General features: G+C 43.2%; 1 protein-coding gene across 1 annotated transcript in view; it reads right to left on the bottom strand.

Moving 5' to 3' along the window:
• Nucleotides 1–1,123: 1,123 nt before the first annotated feature.
• itga8 (integrin, alpha 8) overlaps nt 1,124–20,645 on the bottom strand; it is a 41,725-nt gene continuing 22,203 nt past the window's right edge. Inside the window, 18 exon segments of the mRNA XM_080470605.1 lie at nt 1,124–2,686; nt 2,758–2,880; nt 2,975–3,076; nt 3,432–3,545; nt 3,670–3,786; nt 4,717–4,791; nt 4,793–4,876; nt 6,161–6,266; nt 8,357–8,437; nt 8,934–9,013; nt 11,516–11,608; nt 12,267–12,414; nt 13,038–13,105; nt 13,813–13,944; nt 14,290–14,447; nt 14,790–14,845; nt 19,825–19,932; nt 20,010–20,055. Coding sequence (XP_080326731.1) covers nt 2,597–2,686; nt 2,758–2,880; nt 2,975–3,076; nt 3,432–3,545; nt 3,670–3,786; nt 4,717–4,791; nt 4,793–4,876; nt 6,161–6,266; nt 8,357–8,437; nt 8,934–9,013; nt 11,516–11,608; nt 12,267–12,414; nt 13,038–13,105; nt 13,813–13,944; nt 14,290–14,447; nt 14,790–14,845; nt 19,825–19,932; nt 20,010–20,055 — 1,781 coding nt within the window. The 3' untranslated portion in view covers nt 1,124–2,596.

Below are 20,645 nucleotides of genomic sequence, written 5' to 3'. Positions count from 1 at the left end.
TTGAGAAATTGCTCTGGTGTTATTTACGCAATGCTTTGCTCAAGCACGGTGTTCCATAGTTGATTTAATACATAGAAATACATCAATCAGGTGAACAGACTGGAAAGAAATGCTGCTTTCTCTGAGTAATGGGTCAAAACAAGCTGCGACTCAGATCTCAATGTTCAGCATAACAATTCAATAATGTACTTCCCGATCGTCACCAATATACAATCATTCGTTTAGAATAGACAGGAAGAAATACAGAAGTTACCAAATTTGTCCACTCAAGGATGAATAAGAAGTACATGTGATCCATTAACAATACCAGATAAAACATCAGCTTATCTTTATGGGATCTGTCTGCTGCTGTCTGCATGTTGGTAGTTTTTATCAGCTTTTTCGTCACTGATTTCACATTTCCTTTTAAGAAACACTTTGATTTATCTGTCATTATTTTGTGTCTTCCTCCATTCACACGAGCGAATAGTCCCCCTACTTTCTAAATTAGTAACACGAAACGTAATTATCGACTGATCACCACTTGCACTGCTGCACAGCAGCAGATATATTCCTAAATCACCCAACTTTTCTACCCATTATGAATTGTGTTACCAGTGTTGTTTCGGTGGATGCCACAAGAGGGCGCTGTCATTCTTTGTATACACATTTGTAGGTTTATTTCAATGCTGCTCCACATGAGGGCGCAACAGCTCTTTCAGGTGGAGCCACCCGACTTGCAAAGGAAGAAACGTGTTATTGCACCGAAGAGAGGATCGAACCTGGTGATATCATCCATATAACAGAAGTATGCAGTAAAAACACATGCAGATCAAGTCTTTAAAGGGAATAATCTCCGTATAGCCAATCACAGAATGACAAAGTAGGTCCACCCAAACCAGAATTACTCTCATTTTCTACCTTTGTGCTTACACAGGGAGCGAAATCTGTCAAGAGTGATACAGAGATGACTGTACAACGTAGAACACAATGTGACAGAAATGTTTCCTTGTCCGCTCTGGACTGACTGACACACTGTTCTGTGCACGCACGGGGAGAACATGCAAACTGCACCGAAAGAGTCTGGACTGAAACTGGGGATTGTCCGGCTGTGAGGCCGTTAGAAAACTAATCACAGAAAAATGAAGATATTTCTTTTTAATGTCTAAAACATGTTGTGAATCCAGTGTAACACATGTTGCATTTTCCACCGATACACACAAGCAAAGTCAAGTTTGTTGCTGTGAGGCCAGCGTGCCAACCACTACACCACCGTACAGCCTCGATCAGACTTTATGCATTAAATACAAAGTGAAACACTATTCAAACAAGATTTTATTCAGATAAAACTTCACACTTGACAGACGAACAGAAAAACAACTGTACTGTAGCACTTTTAACATTTAACTGAGGGTACTGTTGATGCATTGACAGCGTTGTCCTGCCTGCCTGTGGATGATACATTAATAAAAACAACACATGAACGTTTAAGACACTGCTGACTGTCATACATTGAGCACATATGTACAGTCTTGAAACTTTGTTGTGTTGCTGATATGGAGTGTTTACCTTAGCATTTGGCTGTTTGTGAAGCCTTATCGACTGCTTCGATAGAAATAAAAAAAAAAACCACCCACAATAACTGACACATGAAAGCCTTCAACTGGCAGGGACTCGGCTGTGAAGACGTGGCCTGTTCTTCAAAGATAAATCTCTGTAGTCACTGTGACACAATAATTAGTTATTTATTTGTTTTCTGGTCTCCTCACTTCGTTCTCTTGGTTATGTGGTGGGTTCAACAAGTCTTAAGCATTGCTTTTGTTGTTCAGCCATATCAATATCATATATAGCAATGAATCAGTTACACCATATACATAACACAATGGAAACATCAAGCTCTAAGAAAAAAAAAAAATGCCAGTGTAAACAAGCCTCAGTATCACACAACGCCCAAATATTGCACATACATTCATAAATATACACTTCAACTTTGTGCCTTTTGGTTTATGCATGTGGCTGCATCGTGTGTGTGTGTGTGTGTGTGTGTGTGTGTGTGTGTGTGTGTGTGTGTGTGTGTGTGTGTGAGAGAGAGAGAGAAGAAAACAGAGATAAATTAAATTAAATTTGTGGCAAAATAATTCACTCACTGGATGAAGGACACATGATACAAGTGGAACTAATGAACACATACATATGTACAGTACACGCACACATAAACACACGCACACAAACACACGCACACACAACAGCACCTGTGCATAGATCTCTAGTCTCTTTGTGCCTCTCTTACACCGAAGCACAAATGAGTTCGGACTATTTGAAGACTTGTTTTCACAACAAAAGTCATCAGTTCTGGTGCTTCATCACAGTCTGTGTCCTCTTGAGCCCGATGAAAGTGTCGCTTCCTCTGTTTCTGCTTTTAATCCGTTTTCAGTGGTCTTCCTCCGTGTGGCGCTGCAGTCTTCAGTTCGTCCCTACGCAAAGCTTCTGTAACAGGAGGCGCAAAGAGCCTCCAGCCCAAGAATGTCAGATCTCAGGTCTGATTGAAGTCACTCAGAAGGTGCACATCCCTTCCCAACGCCGCGGTCGTCAAAACCGGGAGCTGTCCCGTGTTGTCTTAGGCGTCTCCAGTTTGATCAGACGTCAGCTGCTCTTGGTCGGAGATGTCATCGTCGGCCGGTGGCCGTGCCCGGTCAAAGAAGCCACACTAAAGAGATCACGTGAAATACTTAATGTTGTATTGGACAATTAAAACCACACCAAAGAAGGTGTGTTTACCTTCCACATGGCTAACGTCAGCATCGCCAGCACGAGGAGTCCCAGCAGTATGGCCAGGATGATGACCCACAGTGGAACGGCGAATGACACGTCGGGAGTCCCCCACAGCACCAGAGTCCCCATCTCAAAGTAAAAACAAGTGGGATTGATAAAGATGTCTTATTACTTTCTTGCGGCCGGGTATGATCTGTAATTTTCAGTGACGTGTTCAGCTTACCGAGGTTCGGCGCTGAGGCAGCGCCGGAGCTTGGATGCGATACGGCATGGACATGACCATGACCGACACAGTCGAGTTGAGGACATACGGGTCGTTACGCCGCTTCAAGACAAAATATACATTTGGTATGTAAATTTAACTTGCCAACGCTAAAACCTCAACTCTTGTACCGATCAACTGTTTGATCCTCAATATTGTAGTGATTAACAAAACAATTGCATTTTACAGATTAGCGCTCGGGGCACCACCGTTACAGGAGACACCCCAGAGGCTTCGCCTGCTCTGATGTTGTCAAAATGAGATTTGCACACATCAAAGGAGAAACTTTGTGGAATCTAGAGCAGACCCGAGAAACTCATTTCAAAAGTTCCTGCTTCTATAAGTTGGCAAATCAGACTGGAGAGTAACGAAATGCAAATGATGAAAAAGTCTGCAGCCTCGGTGCAACGACACTAACCTGCAGGAAAGTGTGCGCCCAGAGTCTCGACCGAACCTTCACCACCGCACTCTGCCCGCGATCCAGCCGTCCAACCACACACAGGATCCTCAGACAGGAGATGTTGGTGCAGTTCTGCACGTGGAGAGGATTTGTAGGGTGAGAGAGAGTAAAAGACAACAAACACCTGTGAGTCGCTAATGAACATTTGGTTTAGTTTGTTTTCTCTGGACCCGAGTGCACGTGTGCCGCGGCTCACCAGAGTTTTACTGCTGTAATCCTGCGGGGCGCTGACAGATCGTTTGTGGCGGCGAGGAGGAGCGCTGGTGTTTCTCAAGAAACCCAATAATTCAGGTGTGTCCTGGAGAGCGGAAATCTGGAACAGGCGAGGAGAGCGCAGAGGGCAGGAGAGTTATCGACACTTTAATATTGCAGTCCGGCGACTGAAAATGATATTTTGCATTTCTGAACAAAATAGGAATGAGGTTTGCAGAATATTCAGACCTTATCCTGCTTTAATGAGAGAATAATTCTATATATTTAACCCGAAAAGATGAAGGATTAGTTACAGAAAGAAAACAATAAACTATCTGGCTCCAGAGCTCACTCTCATTAAGGTGAGCTGATGATTCATTTGGAGGACTGAGATGTGTGAAGCATTCAGGCTCCTTATCAGCCTGGACTACCAATGAGAACAACCTGAAGATTATAGAGATGTTCAAAAGAGATGTGATAAAACACCACAATACATCCATCGTTGAAAACGAGCAACGAGAAAACTGGACTATTAAAATGAAGAGACGCTGAACGAATAGAGGAAATCTGAAGAACATTACATGCACAGTCATGAAATCACACCGCTGTCTTTTCAGGTGAAATATGCTCTAATCAGTTTAGTTCGTCTACAATGTTGCTCTCATAGATGATTATGGCTTCACGTTTCTGAAATAACTGCAGATTTCAAACGACTCTGCGGATGATATCATGGACATTAGAAAAACCTTCCAGTTCTCATTCAGGCTAATCAGCATTAAACTCGGTTCTTGTTTTGAGCCAACTGGCAGCGAACAACGGGTACAGTTATGTTTTAAATAAGTGGATATAAATGATGGAGGAACTGACAAGGAAAAACCTGCAAGCAACGCTATAAATAAAAATCTGAAATAGCAGGAGGATCAGAGATTTTATAGCGGTTAGAAAGTACAGACAATTTACGTCCATTATGATTCGGGGGTGAGACAGTTTTTATGAGATGTTTGCACATATACAACCTTGTACAGGTTGATGTGTTCTTTTTTTTGGTTACCTGAAGACCAAGTGGGTTAAGGCTGGTGTTTGTCCGGCAGCTAATTGGTCCGTCAGTTTTAATCTCCATGGCATAACAGCAGGTTCTCATCACGGAAACGAGAGGGCCAGCCGATCTGAAGCTCAGCCCTCCTGAATACTGCTGGACCAGAGTTATGGAGCTGGAGAGAGAGAGAGAGAGAGAGAGAGAGAGAGAGAGAGAGAGAGAGAGAGAGAGAGAGAGAGACAGAGAGAGGGGAAAAACAGAGCGCTGTCAGTATTTTACTCTCTTTTGTCTTATTAGAGGGTCTCGAAGTGGTCGAGGCTTCAATCGGGTTGTCATAACTGTGGGATGATGACGACACATGGCCACCTGTGTTTTTAAGAAGATAATACTAATGCTGCTTCAGCCGCTGGGAATCGAAACACAAGACAAGTAAAGTCAAATTAAATTTTGAATTCTTAAACCATCACCTTCTCTCTCTCTCTCTCTCTCTCTCTCTCTCTCTCTCTCTCTCTCTCTCTCTCCTCTCTCTCTCTCTCTTCTCTCTCTCTCTCTCTCTCTCTCTCTCTCTCTCTCCTCTCTCTCTCCTCCTCTCTCTCTCTCTTCTCTCTCTCTCTCTCTCTCTCTCTCTCTCTCTCTCTCTCTCTCTCTCCTCTCACTAGGTCATTAACACTGAAGCAAGTCATCCAAACAGGACATGATCCCGGTGCTGCAGGGCAGAATTCTGCAAGAGCAAAAAATTCTGAAAAAACTCTGTCGTCCCTAACTAGAAGCAGCTGCCCGCTGGGAAAAGCACCACAAATGAAAATCATTATCAGCTGGGGGACAGACCAGACACTGCTGCACTCCACTTCAATGAAGCTGCCGTCCATTTAAAACAAAAAGAAATCACATGTACGGCACACACAAGCACACAGGCCTATTGTAAACTGTCGCCAGTCTGTCTGCTGTTCTCCCTCCTTGTATCTATTTGTCTGTAACTCTGTTTGACCTGCTTTTCTTATTCCTGACAGTGATTTTTACCTTTTACACTGCATCCTCTCGTAACAACAGTTAACATCCGTCTTCCCTTCCTCGCTTCACTCCTTATTCCTTTCTCTGTTTTCCCTCCCATCTCACTCTTTCCTGCCTCCACAACAGCGGTAATTAGTCTTGAGACGGAGACCTTTGATCAGCCAGAGCTCAATTCTTTATAGAGCTACTGGTGTTGCTGTTAGTGTGTGTGTGTGTGTGTGTGTGTGTGTGTGTGTGTGTGTGTGTGTGTGTGTGTGTGTGTGCTCTTTACTTCAGTGCCCTGATGACTGTTTTCTCAGCTTTACACACCTACTATTCCAATATTTTCATCTCAGCATTTGCTTTCTGACAAAACTTCCACGTCTTCATCTTTACATCAAAAAATGCATTTTTTTCTTCTTCATAACAGCAGATCTGACAGCGTTTCAGCTTATGAAGCCGCTCTCACCTCATAGATGTGAGTGACTTGTGGTCCGACATCGTCCTCTTTGACCGGCTTCTCTTTAGGTTCCCAGTTGGGGAAGGGAAGCACCACCTGAGAGGGGTGAGACACGCTGGGGGAAGAGGAGAAACATCCTGCTTATTATCATTAATAGATAATGGGCTTAGAGTCACGTTAGCACAACATTTACTGTGATGATTTGAACCAATGATTCCTTGCCTTGTCTACATCTGTTTGAATTCGCTAAGCCCACAATTTAGCTTTGTGTTCGGTACAGTTCGCAAGGTAAAGTTGCTTCAGGAAGAAAACCACTTAGAGCCATTACCACAATTTACTTTCAATATAACATAACATAACATTTATTTAAAGATTACATTGGCAAGAAACAGTTTTACAGTTCCAAACCTGATTAGAGGAAAGAAGGCTCAGAGTGTACTTTCATAAGTACGTAGACACTGATCTGCTATAAATTAAACTTTTTTAAAGTTTATGAGAGTTCACTACGGCAAAATTCAGTTTATTAGTGTCTGAGCACTGAAAGTGCCAGAGGACCCTATTGAAACCCTAGAGTTTAATAATATTATTCTCCCGACAAAACAAATGAGGGCTTAAACGTGCTTAAAAAGTTGCGAAACTTTGCACACACATCAGACTCTTCCCAAAATGTGATAATTAGGGGGAATTACACATGTGAAGGGCAAATGTGCTCAACAGCTGCATCTGCAAAATTTGAAAAAAGTCAGCCCCTGGATCACGCCTCAACTCCAGCTATGAAATTTGGCACACATATGTAACAGCAAAGACACACAAAATGTAGTATGCCAGATTTTGGCCAATTCTGGACCAAATTTACGCATTTTCTAGTTCAAGCGCCTCCTAGGGGTTAATTTCAACTTTCCACAGAAGTGGCAAGTTGATCAAACAGGCATTAGTGAGCAAAACCTACTATTGTTGTAGTTAAAAGTAATGTTATAAAATGGTATGTGGTTGCTCAACATATTCACAAACACGCTGAATAATCAAAACACAACCGTTAATTAACTATGATGACACCACATTTTCTTACCATGTAATGACAACATTATTGTTTTGTACAAGTGAGAACAATAAAATATTTTTTTCTTTAAAAAAGTGGAATCAGTTTTATTTGTACAGGAAATTTACCATCTATCCTCTACACTTTATTCAGCATAGGGTTGTGGGTTGCTGGAGCGGATCCCAGTAAAGCACAGATCATCAATCAGACTACATTGTGACCTGAAATAAGATAATATTCAGATGAAAATGTAAAAGATAAAAAAGCTCATTCAACTAAAATAGAGAAGGCTTCAATGTAACCTGAGCTACTGGAGATGTAACGCAATGGAAATGCAAATGAGGTAGTTTAGCAGAAAGCCACATGATATAATCAAAAAGAGGTAAATGTAGTTTCATTTTATTTGTTGTGTATTCTACCACTGCATATCATAACAGCACTGATTCCAGAGGTGGAATGCATAAATGTGAGATGGACAGCTGTTATAAACACTGAAATGTACCCTCCTTTGTCTCATCCCAGGTTGTCGTGTGTTTGTGTGTACAGCTGACCACACCCAAACAAGGCCATGCAGAGTCTCCTTTAAACTGCGGCTACGTGCGTGCGTGTTCACGTTTATTACCGGGCATGCGGGCATCTGTGAACATGTCAAAGGCCATGTGCACATGATTTAGTTCAAATGCGTTTCTAGAAGTTTGTTTTCCATCTGCGTATAAACAGGGCGCACGAGTTCCAGCGTCTATAAAGGAGCAGTAATGTCCTGCAAACAATCACAGAATTTGGACTGGAACAGGATTAGCTGTGTCTGAGAGACTCACTGCAGAATGACATTCTATTTTTGTTCTGTTCGGCGGCGAAGGCTCACAATGTTGGTTGCTTAAATACGTTTGAGTGTCAGCCTGCAGCTGAAGCACTTATAGATCCCGACCTGCTGAACTGCTGCAAGGCCTCGACCACCACACAACCGAGCTACACATGGCAGGTTCCACCCTTTCACAGCACTAACTGTCTGTCCCTGCCGAGATGAGCCCTGCTTCCCCTCTGCTGAGCGTTGGGTGCATGCACAGCGTGTCTGCTGTATGTGTATGTGTATGTGGTGGGAACTACGTGTGTCGAAGAAGCAAGTTAAAATTGGGAGAATGAGTGTATAAAGTTGCTTTACTCACCCGCGTAAATCCAATTGAGCTACAGCAACGATGGAGAGATTCAAGCTGACCAGGTTGCTGTCGGGGTTATCTTTGTTGGAGCTGTGGAAACGTGCAAAAAGGATTTCAAAACGAGACATTAAATGAAATACAAAGAACACTAATCATGTAATCGCCACAATATATGTTTACACAATTTATGTCCAAAACATTTAAAACCAGGTTAGGATGCGGTGTGAGGGAAGAAAAAAAAAAAAGAAAGACACAAAATAAAACCGCATCTTTTCATGTTCAGCTGACTGAGAAGAAATCCCCGAGCATTTAACCATCTGTATCTACTGGTGTATCAAAATTAATGCAGTGAGGCAAACAGTGGGTATGTTGTGTGGAGCTTGTCTTCTGTCTGGGGTTCCTCTGGGCCATCTGTCATCTTCTGTCTCTGTGGTTAGTTTCATCAAACCACAAACAGTGACGGGACCAGGACAGACACAGGACTTATTTACATGGATCAGATGAAAGACAAAACAGCTCTTTGTCTGTATATGTGTGAGAGAGAAATGGGTTGGAGGGTATGCGTGAGTGTCGGTGGGCGTGTCACCTGTGGATCTGCAGCTCAAAGCTGATTTTGGGTCCGGCGTCTTCCAGTCTTTGAACCGAAAACCTCAAACCAACAGACAGCTGTGCGGGAGTGAGGAGCAAACGTAAGAAGAGAGGCAATGTAGTGAAAACATGACAGGAAAAAGGAGAACACATGCATGGGAAGAAAAAAAAAAAAGAGGTTGAGAGGATAGATAGCCAGAAATATGATGCATCTGGACATCGAAAGCCTCATGACGTCTGAAGTGTCCAGTAACAGACGTTAAAATCCCCTTTGGAAACAAGCTTCCCAGTTTCTTCATTGGAGGAATATGTGAGTGTGTGTGTGTGTGTGTGTGTGTGTGTGTGTGTGTGTGTGTGTGTCTGTGTGTACACGCTGATAATGGCAAAGTATTTTAAATCTTGAGAAAATCCAGACAACAGACACACACTTAAAAGCCACAGTTAAGTTTCTTGTCTCTCCTCAGTTTAAATCCCCTGTCCACCAGGCTAACGCAAAACACGTGGAGGATGTGTGTCTGTGTGTCTGTGTGCCCGCTTGTATGTGTGTGTGTGTGTGTGTGTGTGTGTGTGTGTGTGTGTGTGTACATGTTCATGTGAGATTCTCAGAACATCAGGTCAGCCACATGATCCTGAAAGGGAAATGACAGATCGTAGACTTGCTGTAACACCTCAAGAGACGGGCTTGAGTCTGTGTGTGTGTGTGTGTGTGTGTGTGTGAGAGGGGGTGAAGATGTTGTGCTGAACTACAAAGTCTAGTTGTCTTTATGGGACACATTAGACTGGCTCTAGGACATGAAGCAGGCTCAGGAGATCTAAAGAGACAGACACTCAGTAAGTATGAGAAACTCAGGGCAGAGTCGTCCCTATCAGCTCCCTGTCACTGATAAACGCCGGAGGAGGAGGAGCACTGTTAGAGGTATGGTTGTCAAACAAGGATTTACAGCACCTGATTGCCAGCCTGAATTTATATTGGTTATTGTGGTGGAGAAAATGAATCAAATATCTGTGAAAACATTCCGAAAGAACTGTTTTCATATTCTCTGGGTTGCATCTCTGCTGCATGTGTATTCAAGAGAATCATCGTTGGTCCCCAGATTCTGAATGAATATTTTTGCTTTAGTATTTACGTATTGTCTTCTTGGCAGCCACAAGGCTTTGTCACAGTTTGTATAGCCACGATTTAGTTAAACAACCATTCTTTGGAAACAACAGTGACAGAAGTGGGGTTTTTATGCTGAAGCGGCGGTTTCGGAGGTTTTCATTGTTATACTTTCGGTCAGCTTTACAAGGCTGGTACGAACTGGAACGAGCAAATCTGCCACCAAACACTGATGCAAAGTCGACAACAGAATTAAACCACAAATTCTAAGCAGACATCTGCAGGTCTTACAGTTCACAGAGGGCATGTCTTGTAAGAAAGCTTGGAGTAGCCATCAGGAGGGAGGGACAATGTCTCTCCATCAAGACAATGATTTACATTTAGATAATGCTCAATTAGTACAGCGGTGCCAAGAATATGTCCTCCCTGTACAGCCATGCTTTTATATTATTTATCCCAAATTCTCCTCCTGTTGCAGCAGGCTTGTGACACCAGGCATCAAAGTCACTTAAATCATCTTTTAACATATTTGAGTTTTCTTAGAAGTCAAAAAGGAGCGTATCACGTTATCTGATGCAAATGTTGCAGCCAGTGAGTGAGAATATTATTAGAATGTTTTTATTTGCCGAGAACAAGCATATTAAGATTCACCCACACGAATAACGGTTTGCATCTTGCCAAAGTCTAAAGAGCAACATGCATGCGAAACCTTGGCATTAAGTGGCTTAATAAACTCAGTTATTAAAGTTAATCCAACAAAGTGAAACAGATGTAGTCAAATGAGCACAAATACTGAAGTCTGCTTTCCCTCAGACATTAACCACCTACATGGATGACTCTGCTCAGTGAGACGCTGCATCTCTTTGTCATGTGGCAGGAGGGGCTGAACTCAAGCGATGAGAAGTATTTAGCTGCTCCATAGAAGCACAGTCTGCATGGGGTACATGGAGGTATGTTCTGCATAAGCTCATGGATTCCTGAATGTCCAACGGGGCGAGGAGAGAGTTAAATATGGGAAACATCTGGAAGGCCAAGGGGAGCGCGCATGCACAGACACTGACTCACACGTGCACGCGTAACGCCATCCTGCCCCCCACCAGTGAAACCCGACCACATAATTGATTTATCAGAATGCTGTGTGTCACCTCCAGAGCACCGAAGCCCCACACTACTGGCCTTGACACCTCCTGAAACAGCGCCGCTTTGCAGCGGGGATGTTCTACACCAGCACGGTGGGATTTTATATAGGAAGGGACCACTCTTCACTCTGCAAAGACCCGGCTTCCTTTACATGTCACCAAAGAGCTAAGTGGATCATTATCGCGCGCACATGCACGGATCGACTGTGCAGGATGGCCATGGGAGTCAGAATGTGAGGAAAAAAAGGTCAAGGTGTTCAGCGGTAATCAGTGGGGAATAACCCGAGGAGTCACATAGATTTCTTAAGGCTGTTTTATATTAAAGTGTTTGCAAGATCTCACCTCTGTGCCAGCCACCATCGGATTCCCGAGGTCACACACCACCATCCTGGATTCATTGATCATCTTGTACTCGCAGTTTAACTCAGACAGCGTCTGGAGGAGGACGGATTCCCCCCCAAAAAAGAAGAAGAATGGGACAAGAATATTGAGTCAGGGTAAGTGAATGAAAGTGACAAATAGGGAGCAGTGAGAGTCAAGTGGTGAAAGAAAAGAACCACAGAGGGGAGCAGAAGACCATCAGAGAGAGGACGGAGTGAGAGGGAGTAAAAAAAGAGAAGGCAATGGGGGAGTCGGGGGAGGACAGGAGAGGACTGGTGATGAATGCTCTGACAGTAACAATGTCATCAATCAAGCAGGCCCATTACACACTCATTAGCGCACACACATGTGCAAACACGCACACATTCGCACACACAAGCCTTGACCCTATCCATTTCCGTGGTCACTAATGCAGCTAGTAAATCATAAAAGGGGCATTTGGTCCGCTGCCAGCGAAGCCCTGCTGATAGCCTTTACTTAATCACGTCAAACAAACACACTCCACAAAGACACAACCGGATGTGGTGTTTTACTGTAACTTCGGCTTCAAATAGCTCACTTCCTCGGTTCATACTTGACCTCACTCATGACGAGGCCACTGTCTCAGTCTTCGCACCGCTGGCCCTCAACATCAAACAGCATAATTGATGTCAGGCAGAGTGTGCAGCGTGTGTCGCTGTGAGCCTATCGTGTGTTTGTTGTGTGTGTTTACCTCCACTCTGCGCTGCACGCCGATGTAGTCGGCCTCTGGAGGAATCAGCGTGTAAAGTTCTGTCTCGTAGGCTCCCTCTCCTCGGTTCACCGCAGTGATGGTCAACATGACCAGATTGTCGTCTCCAATTACGATCGCTGAACGGTCCCTGCGTTTTTGTGTTTTGTTCGGGAAAGACAACAGTGCACAAGAAAAGGTTTTCAGTCATCTATAGGTCACAGAAGATTAAGCACTTTGCTGAAAAACCCCAAATCCTGCCCTATGGCTTTTATTTTGTCACATTAAGTTCAGTATTTCAAGGTTGGACTTCATGAGCAATATACTCAGCTGCAAGGAATGTGTTCCCTACGACCTCAACCCTAACCCCAATACTGTGTGTGTGTGCGCGCGCGTGTGTGTGTGTGTGTGTGTGTGTGTGTGTGTGTGTGTGTGTGTGTGTGTGTGTGTGTCAGTGCAAAGAGGGTGACAGGATGTTTGTGTAACGCTGCCATGGAGATATCGTACAGCTGGAAACACTATAGTGTGTAGGGTAATTCAAATACACATATGCACACAAACAGCCCTCTCACACACTCACACACACACACACCAATGGGGGACTATGATGTGAGTGTGTTCAATGTAAACTTTGCTCATTGTGTGAGGGAGAACAGGCATACTTCCCTGGGTTTTTTCTTTTTTTTTTTCAGTGTGTGGATGTGTGGACATATTTGGCTGAAGTGCCGAGAGTTTACAAGCGGAGGTCGGAGGCCACAGCCGTCTGAGACTTACAAGCTGGCGGAGAGCTGGAGGTCAGGGATGCAGATATTGTCGTCACCGCAGTCCAGGAGTATGTAGGCCTGAGAAGAAAAGAAAGGTACACTAGATGTCATCATGACACCAACAATAGAGGATTAGGTAACCCGACACACTGCATGCAGGTGTACAGACGCATACATGCACTGGGAAGGTTTGATTAAAAGTCAACACGGCAAAACCTCGGAGTATTTATTTGAACACATTCTTTGAGTGAGAGAGCAATCACTTGACTGTGTATTTTTCCATCGGTGTGCTTGTTTGGCAAATAAAAGCCAAGTCTGAAGTTGGTCCAAAGCAGGACATTTCTATACTATTATCATTTATATCTTATATAATTTACAAAAAACAGGTTGAAAGTTAACTGAGTTGTCTTACACAGGGGGGAAAAAAGGCAAAGCGGAGCTTGATATCAAGTGAAGCACATGTTTTTTCTATTCCTGAGTAAGCCTTTTCAAAGCCAAGGTAAGCATTTTCATCAAAGAACGCCTGAATGAAAAATACGATCAGATTCTTGGGAGGGTCTCAAACTTGGCAGAATGCGCTCAGACTTGGGCTTCATCAAATCATGTTGATTTATACAACAGTGTCACAAACCACAAATGTGTTCCAGGGAGTTTTGCGATCTATGCGTCTCATGACACCACTGCTTTTGATTAGAAAAGATACGATCTCCCTGAAAGGACGTTTTATATTCCGGGTGATGTGGAATTTGTAGAAGTCGTCCTGCAGCTAAGGCTTGTCTCCCTACCTGCTCTTGAAGGAAGGTGCTGCTGTAGTGGTTGAGTACAGGCGGGAGGTTTTGATCCCGATGAGGTGGAGCCATACTGTAGTTCAGAGCCAGCGAGATGGGGGTCAATTTGTCCCTGAACTCATCCTCCTCCTTTAGAGAAGCAACACAAACCAAGAACAATGAGCCATCGACACACATTTTTTAGCTTTGAACCATAAGTTGTAGAGTTTGCACAGCGAGTTCCAACATTTGAACAAATTAGTGCTTTTGTGTGTGAGGAATAGAGGCCTGGAGGTTAGAGAAGTGGACTTGGGATCGGGGTTTGAATCCACTGGTTCCCAGAGCATGACCCCTGACCCCTCGCCCACATTCTCCCAGCATGTCTTTAAGGTCAGCCATGAAAAGGTTGAGTTAAATGCAGAGAAGTAATTTCTCTGAGGGGATCAATAAAGTCTGCTTTGTCTCTGATGTATGTGTCTTGTGTGATTGGCTCACCCGGAGATAAATGGTGTAGCTCAGGCAGGCACGCTGGTGGTTGTGGCCAAGCCTGAGTAGCCCCGTGCGCTGGGGCTGCTGGGTATCCAAGAAGAGGACTCTCCTCACTCCACCCCTGGTGCCTTTCAACCAATCCAGCTGCAGCTCGGCTCTCAGATCTGGACAGAAGATAACAGAGAGAATGGAGACTATTAATGAACAGGTGGAAGAGTCAGCAAATCAGACGAAACTCAGCTGTGAAAGTCTAACGTGCTGTGTGGGCAGCTATCGGTGTTTCACTCCACAGAGACTCATCAGATGTTGGAAACAATAGACGCCCCCGCTGTCTGCGTCTCGTGTGTCCTTTACTTGTGTTTCCTCTCTTGGCTTTTTCACCTCCACTTAAACTGGAGCAGGAGTTTCTTAGCAGGAAACACTAATGAGGTGTGCCGCAAAGTTGGCTTGGACCCACCGTCTTCACTTCGTCCTCCTGCATTCCCCCTCTCTGAACAGCTGCTTACCTATGGAGCTGGGGATCCCCACTCCGCTCACTGCCGCACACACCTCCACCTTCAGGCTGGAAGAAAAAAGAATATGAGAAAAATGTGATGACACTTTACAATGTAGGATAATAAATTAAAGCTTTCAGACGTCCTCTGTTCTGACACAGACTAGTGGTGTTTCTATCCTCATTCAAATGAGTGAGAGCGCACTGGAAGTCAAGTGCCTCTCACAGCAGACACTTGGAATGGCTCCATACTAAACTGAGGTGTCTATTCTTTTACCTATTGCAAATACGTAAAGCGAGCATTTCCTTGCAAAAGAATTGAAAAATGAAGTGTATGACCAAATAACTGTTCATAAATAAGGCATTTCTTCCTTCCTGTACTCCAGGGGGCAGTGGGAATTACCCCCCCGCCCCCCATTAGGCACAGACATGGGAGACTGGGAATCGTTTCTGCATTTCCTCTATTTATGTGAGTGTTACCCCATGGGCAAGTGCACTTTTTGTGTGCATGTGCATGTCTGTTATCGCTCCTCTCATCAAGAACAGGAAAGTGACTCTCACACAGAGAAGCCCGCGCTGTTAATACCAACTAATCATTGGAAGCTTATGGACAAGCTGCTCATCTACACTGAAGACATATGAGGCATGAAGTAAAAGACTTTGTGTGTTTACGGTTTGTTTGATTTAGGTTCGCGAAACCCCAACAACCAAAGTGCAGCTGTTGACTACACTTGTATGTTTGTTAATGATTAGAATCCCCATTAGATGACACAGTAATGATGAGCTAGTTCGGCCTCATTCAAAATGTATGCGGCGCAGATGTGAGCTCATGTGTGTTTCGGTTTCTGATGCAAAAATTGCTCCCTTAAGAGATTTTGACCTCTCCAGGTGGTTTGCATGGTTGTTTTATACGTGTTGCATATAAGCCTGTGAGTGTTTCATGGTTTTGGGAGGAGTGTGCATAAGTGTGACTTTAATAAGCACTGTGTGTCAAACGTATGCAGCCCTCCCAGTTTGCTGCTCTGATTCCGGGTTAGTGATTCCTGCATGTAATTTCCACCAATTTCCCACCCTGCACCCTATAGACAGAACTCAAATATCCCTTCCTACGTAACCAAAGGTTCCCTGACTATATAAGAAGAATCACAGTCAAACTAAGAAAAGGTTGCACAGCTGAGAAAGTGCAGAATCACTTTGCTTCCTTCTGTGGCTTCTGCTCTTTTCATGAGGGCCAGCGTTTCACTTTGCCATGACCTGGAGTGTGGCCAGTCGGCTCACATATAATCACTTTCTAGTCCCAATGTGGCCGGAAGCAACACACAATGGACCGACGCACTTCTTAACACTAACTGGATGAGTGTTTTCCTTTCCGCTGATCGTTCATCGACCGACAAAGTCACACTGTGAAAAACTCCCCACAACAATAAAAGAGCAAAGAATTTGATTTTCTTAAAAATGATCAACACATATCAACAATTTTTTTTTTCCTTCCACGTTTTCAAAATGCTATCGAAGAGTTTATCCAACAAACTAATGTGCAGTTTGTCTTTGTGTCATGAAAGCAAATGCATTGTTCACACGCCTTTCAGAGTTTCGGTTTTTAATGGTCACAAATGGAACTGAAAGAAGCGGCTCATGAAGTCATAGCTTTCTTATCACTATGAGGGACCTCAATAACACAATGATTGGTTTATTTTCTTTCTCATTGTCGACTATTTTCCACCTCTGAAAAGCGAATAACACCAATAATTTTGTTGTCAATATAAAGTGAAAGTATGGCATAGATAGGCACATACATAAAGAACAGACTCTCATTCACATCAATTGTCAGTTTACAATCACCAGTTAAAATGCAAGGGGTCAACATTCAAACTCTACACAGGAAAGGCGCCAAGGCCAAAACCAAGCAGGGATATTTTTACTTACTGTAAGATGAGAGTACATAAAAAAACTGCAATATAACTGGCAATAAAAATTCAACTCACATTTATGTTGAGAAAGAACATAGATATAATTCTTTTCATTCAGAAAACAAAGTGGAGCCTGGAAAACTGACCCCCTCCCTCCCCTTTTCTTTTTCTTTTGATCAGACTACAGAGGGAATAATCTTTTAGCCGGCGGGTTCGAAGGATCTGTGAGAATAGTGGAAATTCACTCAGAACAACAGTCAGTGTTGTTAAATCACCTTCAGGGCCAGAGACCACCGGGTAATTATTTTTCAGGAAATCATGTGCTTCACTGTGCGGCTGAGATATAACAGTAGTACATGAAGCACAAACCTGGGCTCCCACATGCTTTTCTCCGGCTCCTCTAAATGTTCAAACCCTTCACCCCTTTCAAACCAAACAGCCTCAGACGTCCCTTAACTTCACTGCCGCTGTGAACTCCCTGTGTGAGTGGAAGTCCTATCTAATTCCACAGCTCGGGACCACAGTTTTATGGCGGTTTATTTAAATACGCTGAGTTTTGTTATGACAAAATTCCACAGTTTAGTGCTCGCTGTCTGTCCGACTCAAACCCCATTCCCTTTTTTTTTACCCGCTTGCCAATACTCACACACCACCACTCAGACCCCAACGTGGCAACTAGCCGAGCCCACGTCTCATCCAAGAAAAGTCCTGCAGCGGTTCTCCAGCCCGAGACACTCACAACCAACAGTCGACTGTGGTGAAGCTGCAGGAGCCTCTAGGACGGTTCTCCTCAACTAAACTCACCCCCAGACTGTTCAAAGCCATCCTGCCACCCACAGGAACAAAAATATAATCAAAACAGAATTATGCAGCTTCAAATTAATTGCACAGTCTCATAAATCAGAATTTCCGGGAGTTAAGCGAGCACGCTTTTTCAATGTACCGATACATTAGTGCATTCGAGCCTCAGACAAACAGACTTTGGCTGACGGCAGAAATTTAGAGCATGGGGTGGAATATTTGTCACATCTGTCAGAGTGAGTGTGATTTGTGAAAGTGTATACTTTATACTGCATACCATTTCGTGATACAGTATAAGCAATGCAACGTCTGTTACAGGTCTGAGGTCCAGGGCAGCCATGGGCCTCATTAGTGTCTTGTTTGTTTAAGACTTTGATCCCACACGCGTATTCGATTACTGGAGGTAACTGTAACTTACTGCAGTCTTTATCCTAAAACACCTCCAATTAACGGGACCTGTTTGTATTAACAAACTGAGGGTCAACATCAGTGATTAGATTTTTATTTTGTTTTTAGCAGTCACAGCTGCTAAACCTGAACCAAACAAAGGTGTTGTGAAGTTGTGCAGGTGTGTAATTTTAATCAGCATGTCCGCTTTGTTTTTTTTCTCTCAGAGGCGACGCTTTTAAAATAACACCATTAGAGTATATGGGCTCACACAGAGCAATGCACTCCGGCACCATACTGTTTTACCATTTCACATCGTGTTTGACCTCAGGTGTTATCAACGATGCCAGCGCAGAGCTTTTTTTAAAAATGATTTTTTTTCATGAAGGCTGAAATGCATGTCTAACTATTTCACGTTCACAATTGCTGAGACGTCGCCACAGCGTGACTTAGTCCAATCACAGAAATCAGGTCCCTTTATTTGGATGTAAATGCTTGAAAATAACAACTTGAAGAATTACTGACATTAATAAGAAGCAGCAACAAAGCAGCTCAGATAAACTCAAAATATCCAGACTGAAGCGGACAGCGTTTTCTAAAGGTATTACAATTTGACCATAGTGGTCAGTGAAGGTTACTGAGGCTTGGCATAATGGTGTGAATATGTTCAAACACAATATGAAAAAATGACAACATGTTTAGCCACATCTAACCACTGTCTGTCTGGATAGTGTCCCAAAAACAAAATGACCTATAATCATATTTGGAAAAGTTTCCATGGAAAAACTAGAGCAGGGATCTGCGGCTCCTCTGTATCGCTTCTGTAATGAAAATACTAAAATAACTTAAAAACAAAAAGAAAATTACTAAAACTCTTATAAGAAAAAAAATAACCCTTTAAAAATAAAACAAAAACAACTGCTTAAAAAAAGAGCCAAAATAGTTCAAATGCTCAAATGTCAAAATTGTCTAAAACGCCACTTTTGGTCGTCAAGGTTTCAGACCCCTGATGTGGTCTGATGAGTGGACAAAGCATTAAATCCTGTGTGGACGGTGCAGCTGAAAGATTTTTGTCTTGGACTACCAACCAAAAGTCTTTTGACTCTCATCAAAATCATCTCGATTAGGTGTTTACAACTAACACAGAGTCAAACGCTTCTAAACAAATCTAGTGTCATGTTTTAAATAAGCCTCACCAAATAAAACAGTGTTGGAATGGAGCTGAAAGGAGGAGAATGTCCCCACTTTGTTGCTTTCAAACTAAAAACGGAACCGCATGAAGATAGTTATAGAAAAACACAAGCAGGCCCTGTCTGTTTCTGAACTGCATCTAATCACGGTTGTTGACTCAGCAAACACAACCTGATTGCTCAAAACTGTCACTTTTCCATTTCATCTTGACTTCGAGTTTGGTGCTGATGGATGTTATTGTAAGTGGCACATCGATGCGTGGCTGAAAACATCCCAGAATGTGAGAAACAGCTTAGAAAGCAAAACAAAAATTACAAATTGTGGGCTAGAGAGTTTGCTTTTTATATATGTAGTAGTGATCCAACGTCTGCATCTGGTTCATTAATTGTACTTGTGTTGACGTTTATATCAGAATGTTTGTTTAAACTTAGAAGAAAAGAGCAGCTCTGAAGCTTTGTCAATCCAGTTAAGATGTGTGGATAGATAAGAGTTTCCAAAACTGAAGTCTTAAAAAAAAAAAAAAAAAGGAAGATATCAAATGTAGAAACAGTTTGTCAGATGTTCTGTAACTTGAGGAAACAAAGTCCGGGACACAAATGAGCCACATATTATTTAGATTTTAAAACACGTACGTAAACGTGGGATGGGCCCCAAGAAGAGAGTCGTATGTAGGCTTTATTATACACGATTCACAGCCTGGGGATGTCTGATATGTACATTACTGTGGTGAATTTGAACAGATGTTTTATTTTATTTTACCAGGTCACCATGATGTCGGTCTGAGGCAGGTGACACTGGCGGTCTTCTGGATTCAGGATTCTGGGATTGAGGGTCATCGCAGCTTCCACGGACACTACAGCTTGAGACCTGCACACACACACGCACAGATAAGATAACGCCATCTGAGAAACATGGGGCAAAATTAAAATTGCTTTGTGCATTACCTGTAGACTGACACCTCGCCTGTGCCGAACGCCCCCACAATCAAATCTGTAGGGCAAAAGAGAGAGAGAGAGAGAGGGAGAGAGAGAGAGAGAGAGAGAGAGAGAGAGAGAGAGAGAGAGAGAGAGAGACGGGAAGTAAAGAGCTTCAAAGAATGCCACAGATGGGACTAATTTCAAGGTCTCCAGCAATCTTCATCAAATGCAGACTTCTCACGTCTAATACACACACAAACACACACCATAAACAGATACACTCACACACATACAGTCACACACAAGCTTTCTAATATTACCTTGTTTTTCCTTTCGCATAGAACCCACACAAATTTGATTTGAGAATCGAACATGTCTTAATGTGTGTGTCCATACACACATATTATCCATACACACATAGTGTGACTAGTGTGTGTATTCGAATGTGTCCATGCATCACGAACGTGTGTGTGTGTGTGTGTGTGTGTGTGTGTGTGTGTGTGTGTGTGTGTGTGTGTGTGTGTGTGTGTGTGTACGCACGCTGGAGACAGGGACCCCAAGCCACATTCCAGTGCCATCAGCCTAAACAGCAACAACTTCAATGTGTAAGCAGCACCAGATTCCATCTTTACGTGATTTTTTTTATTTTATTTGTTTTCATGG

The sequence above is a fragment of the Lipophrys pholis genome, assembly GCF_963383615.2.
Source record: "Lipophrys pholis genome assembly, chromosome: 9".
Taxonomy (NCBI): Eukaryota; Metazoa; Chordata; class Actinopteri; order Blenniiformes; family Blenniidae; genus Lipophrys; species Lipophrys pholis.
This window is presented reverse-complemented; position numbering and strand designations above follow the sequence as displayed.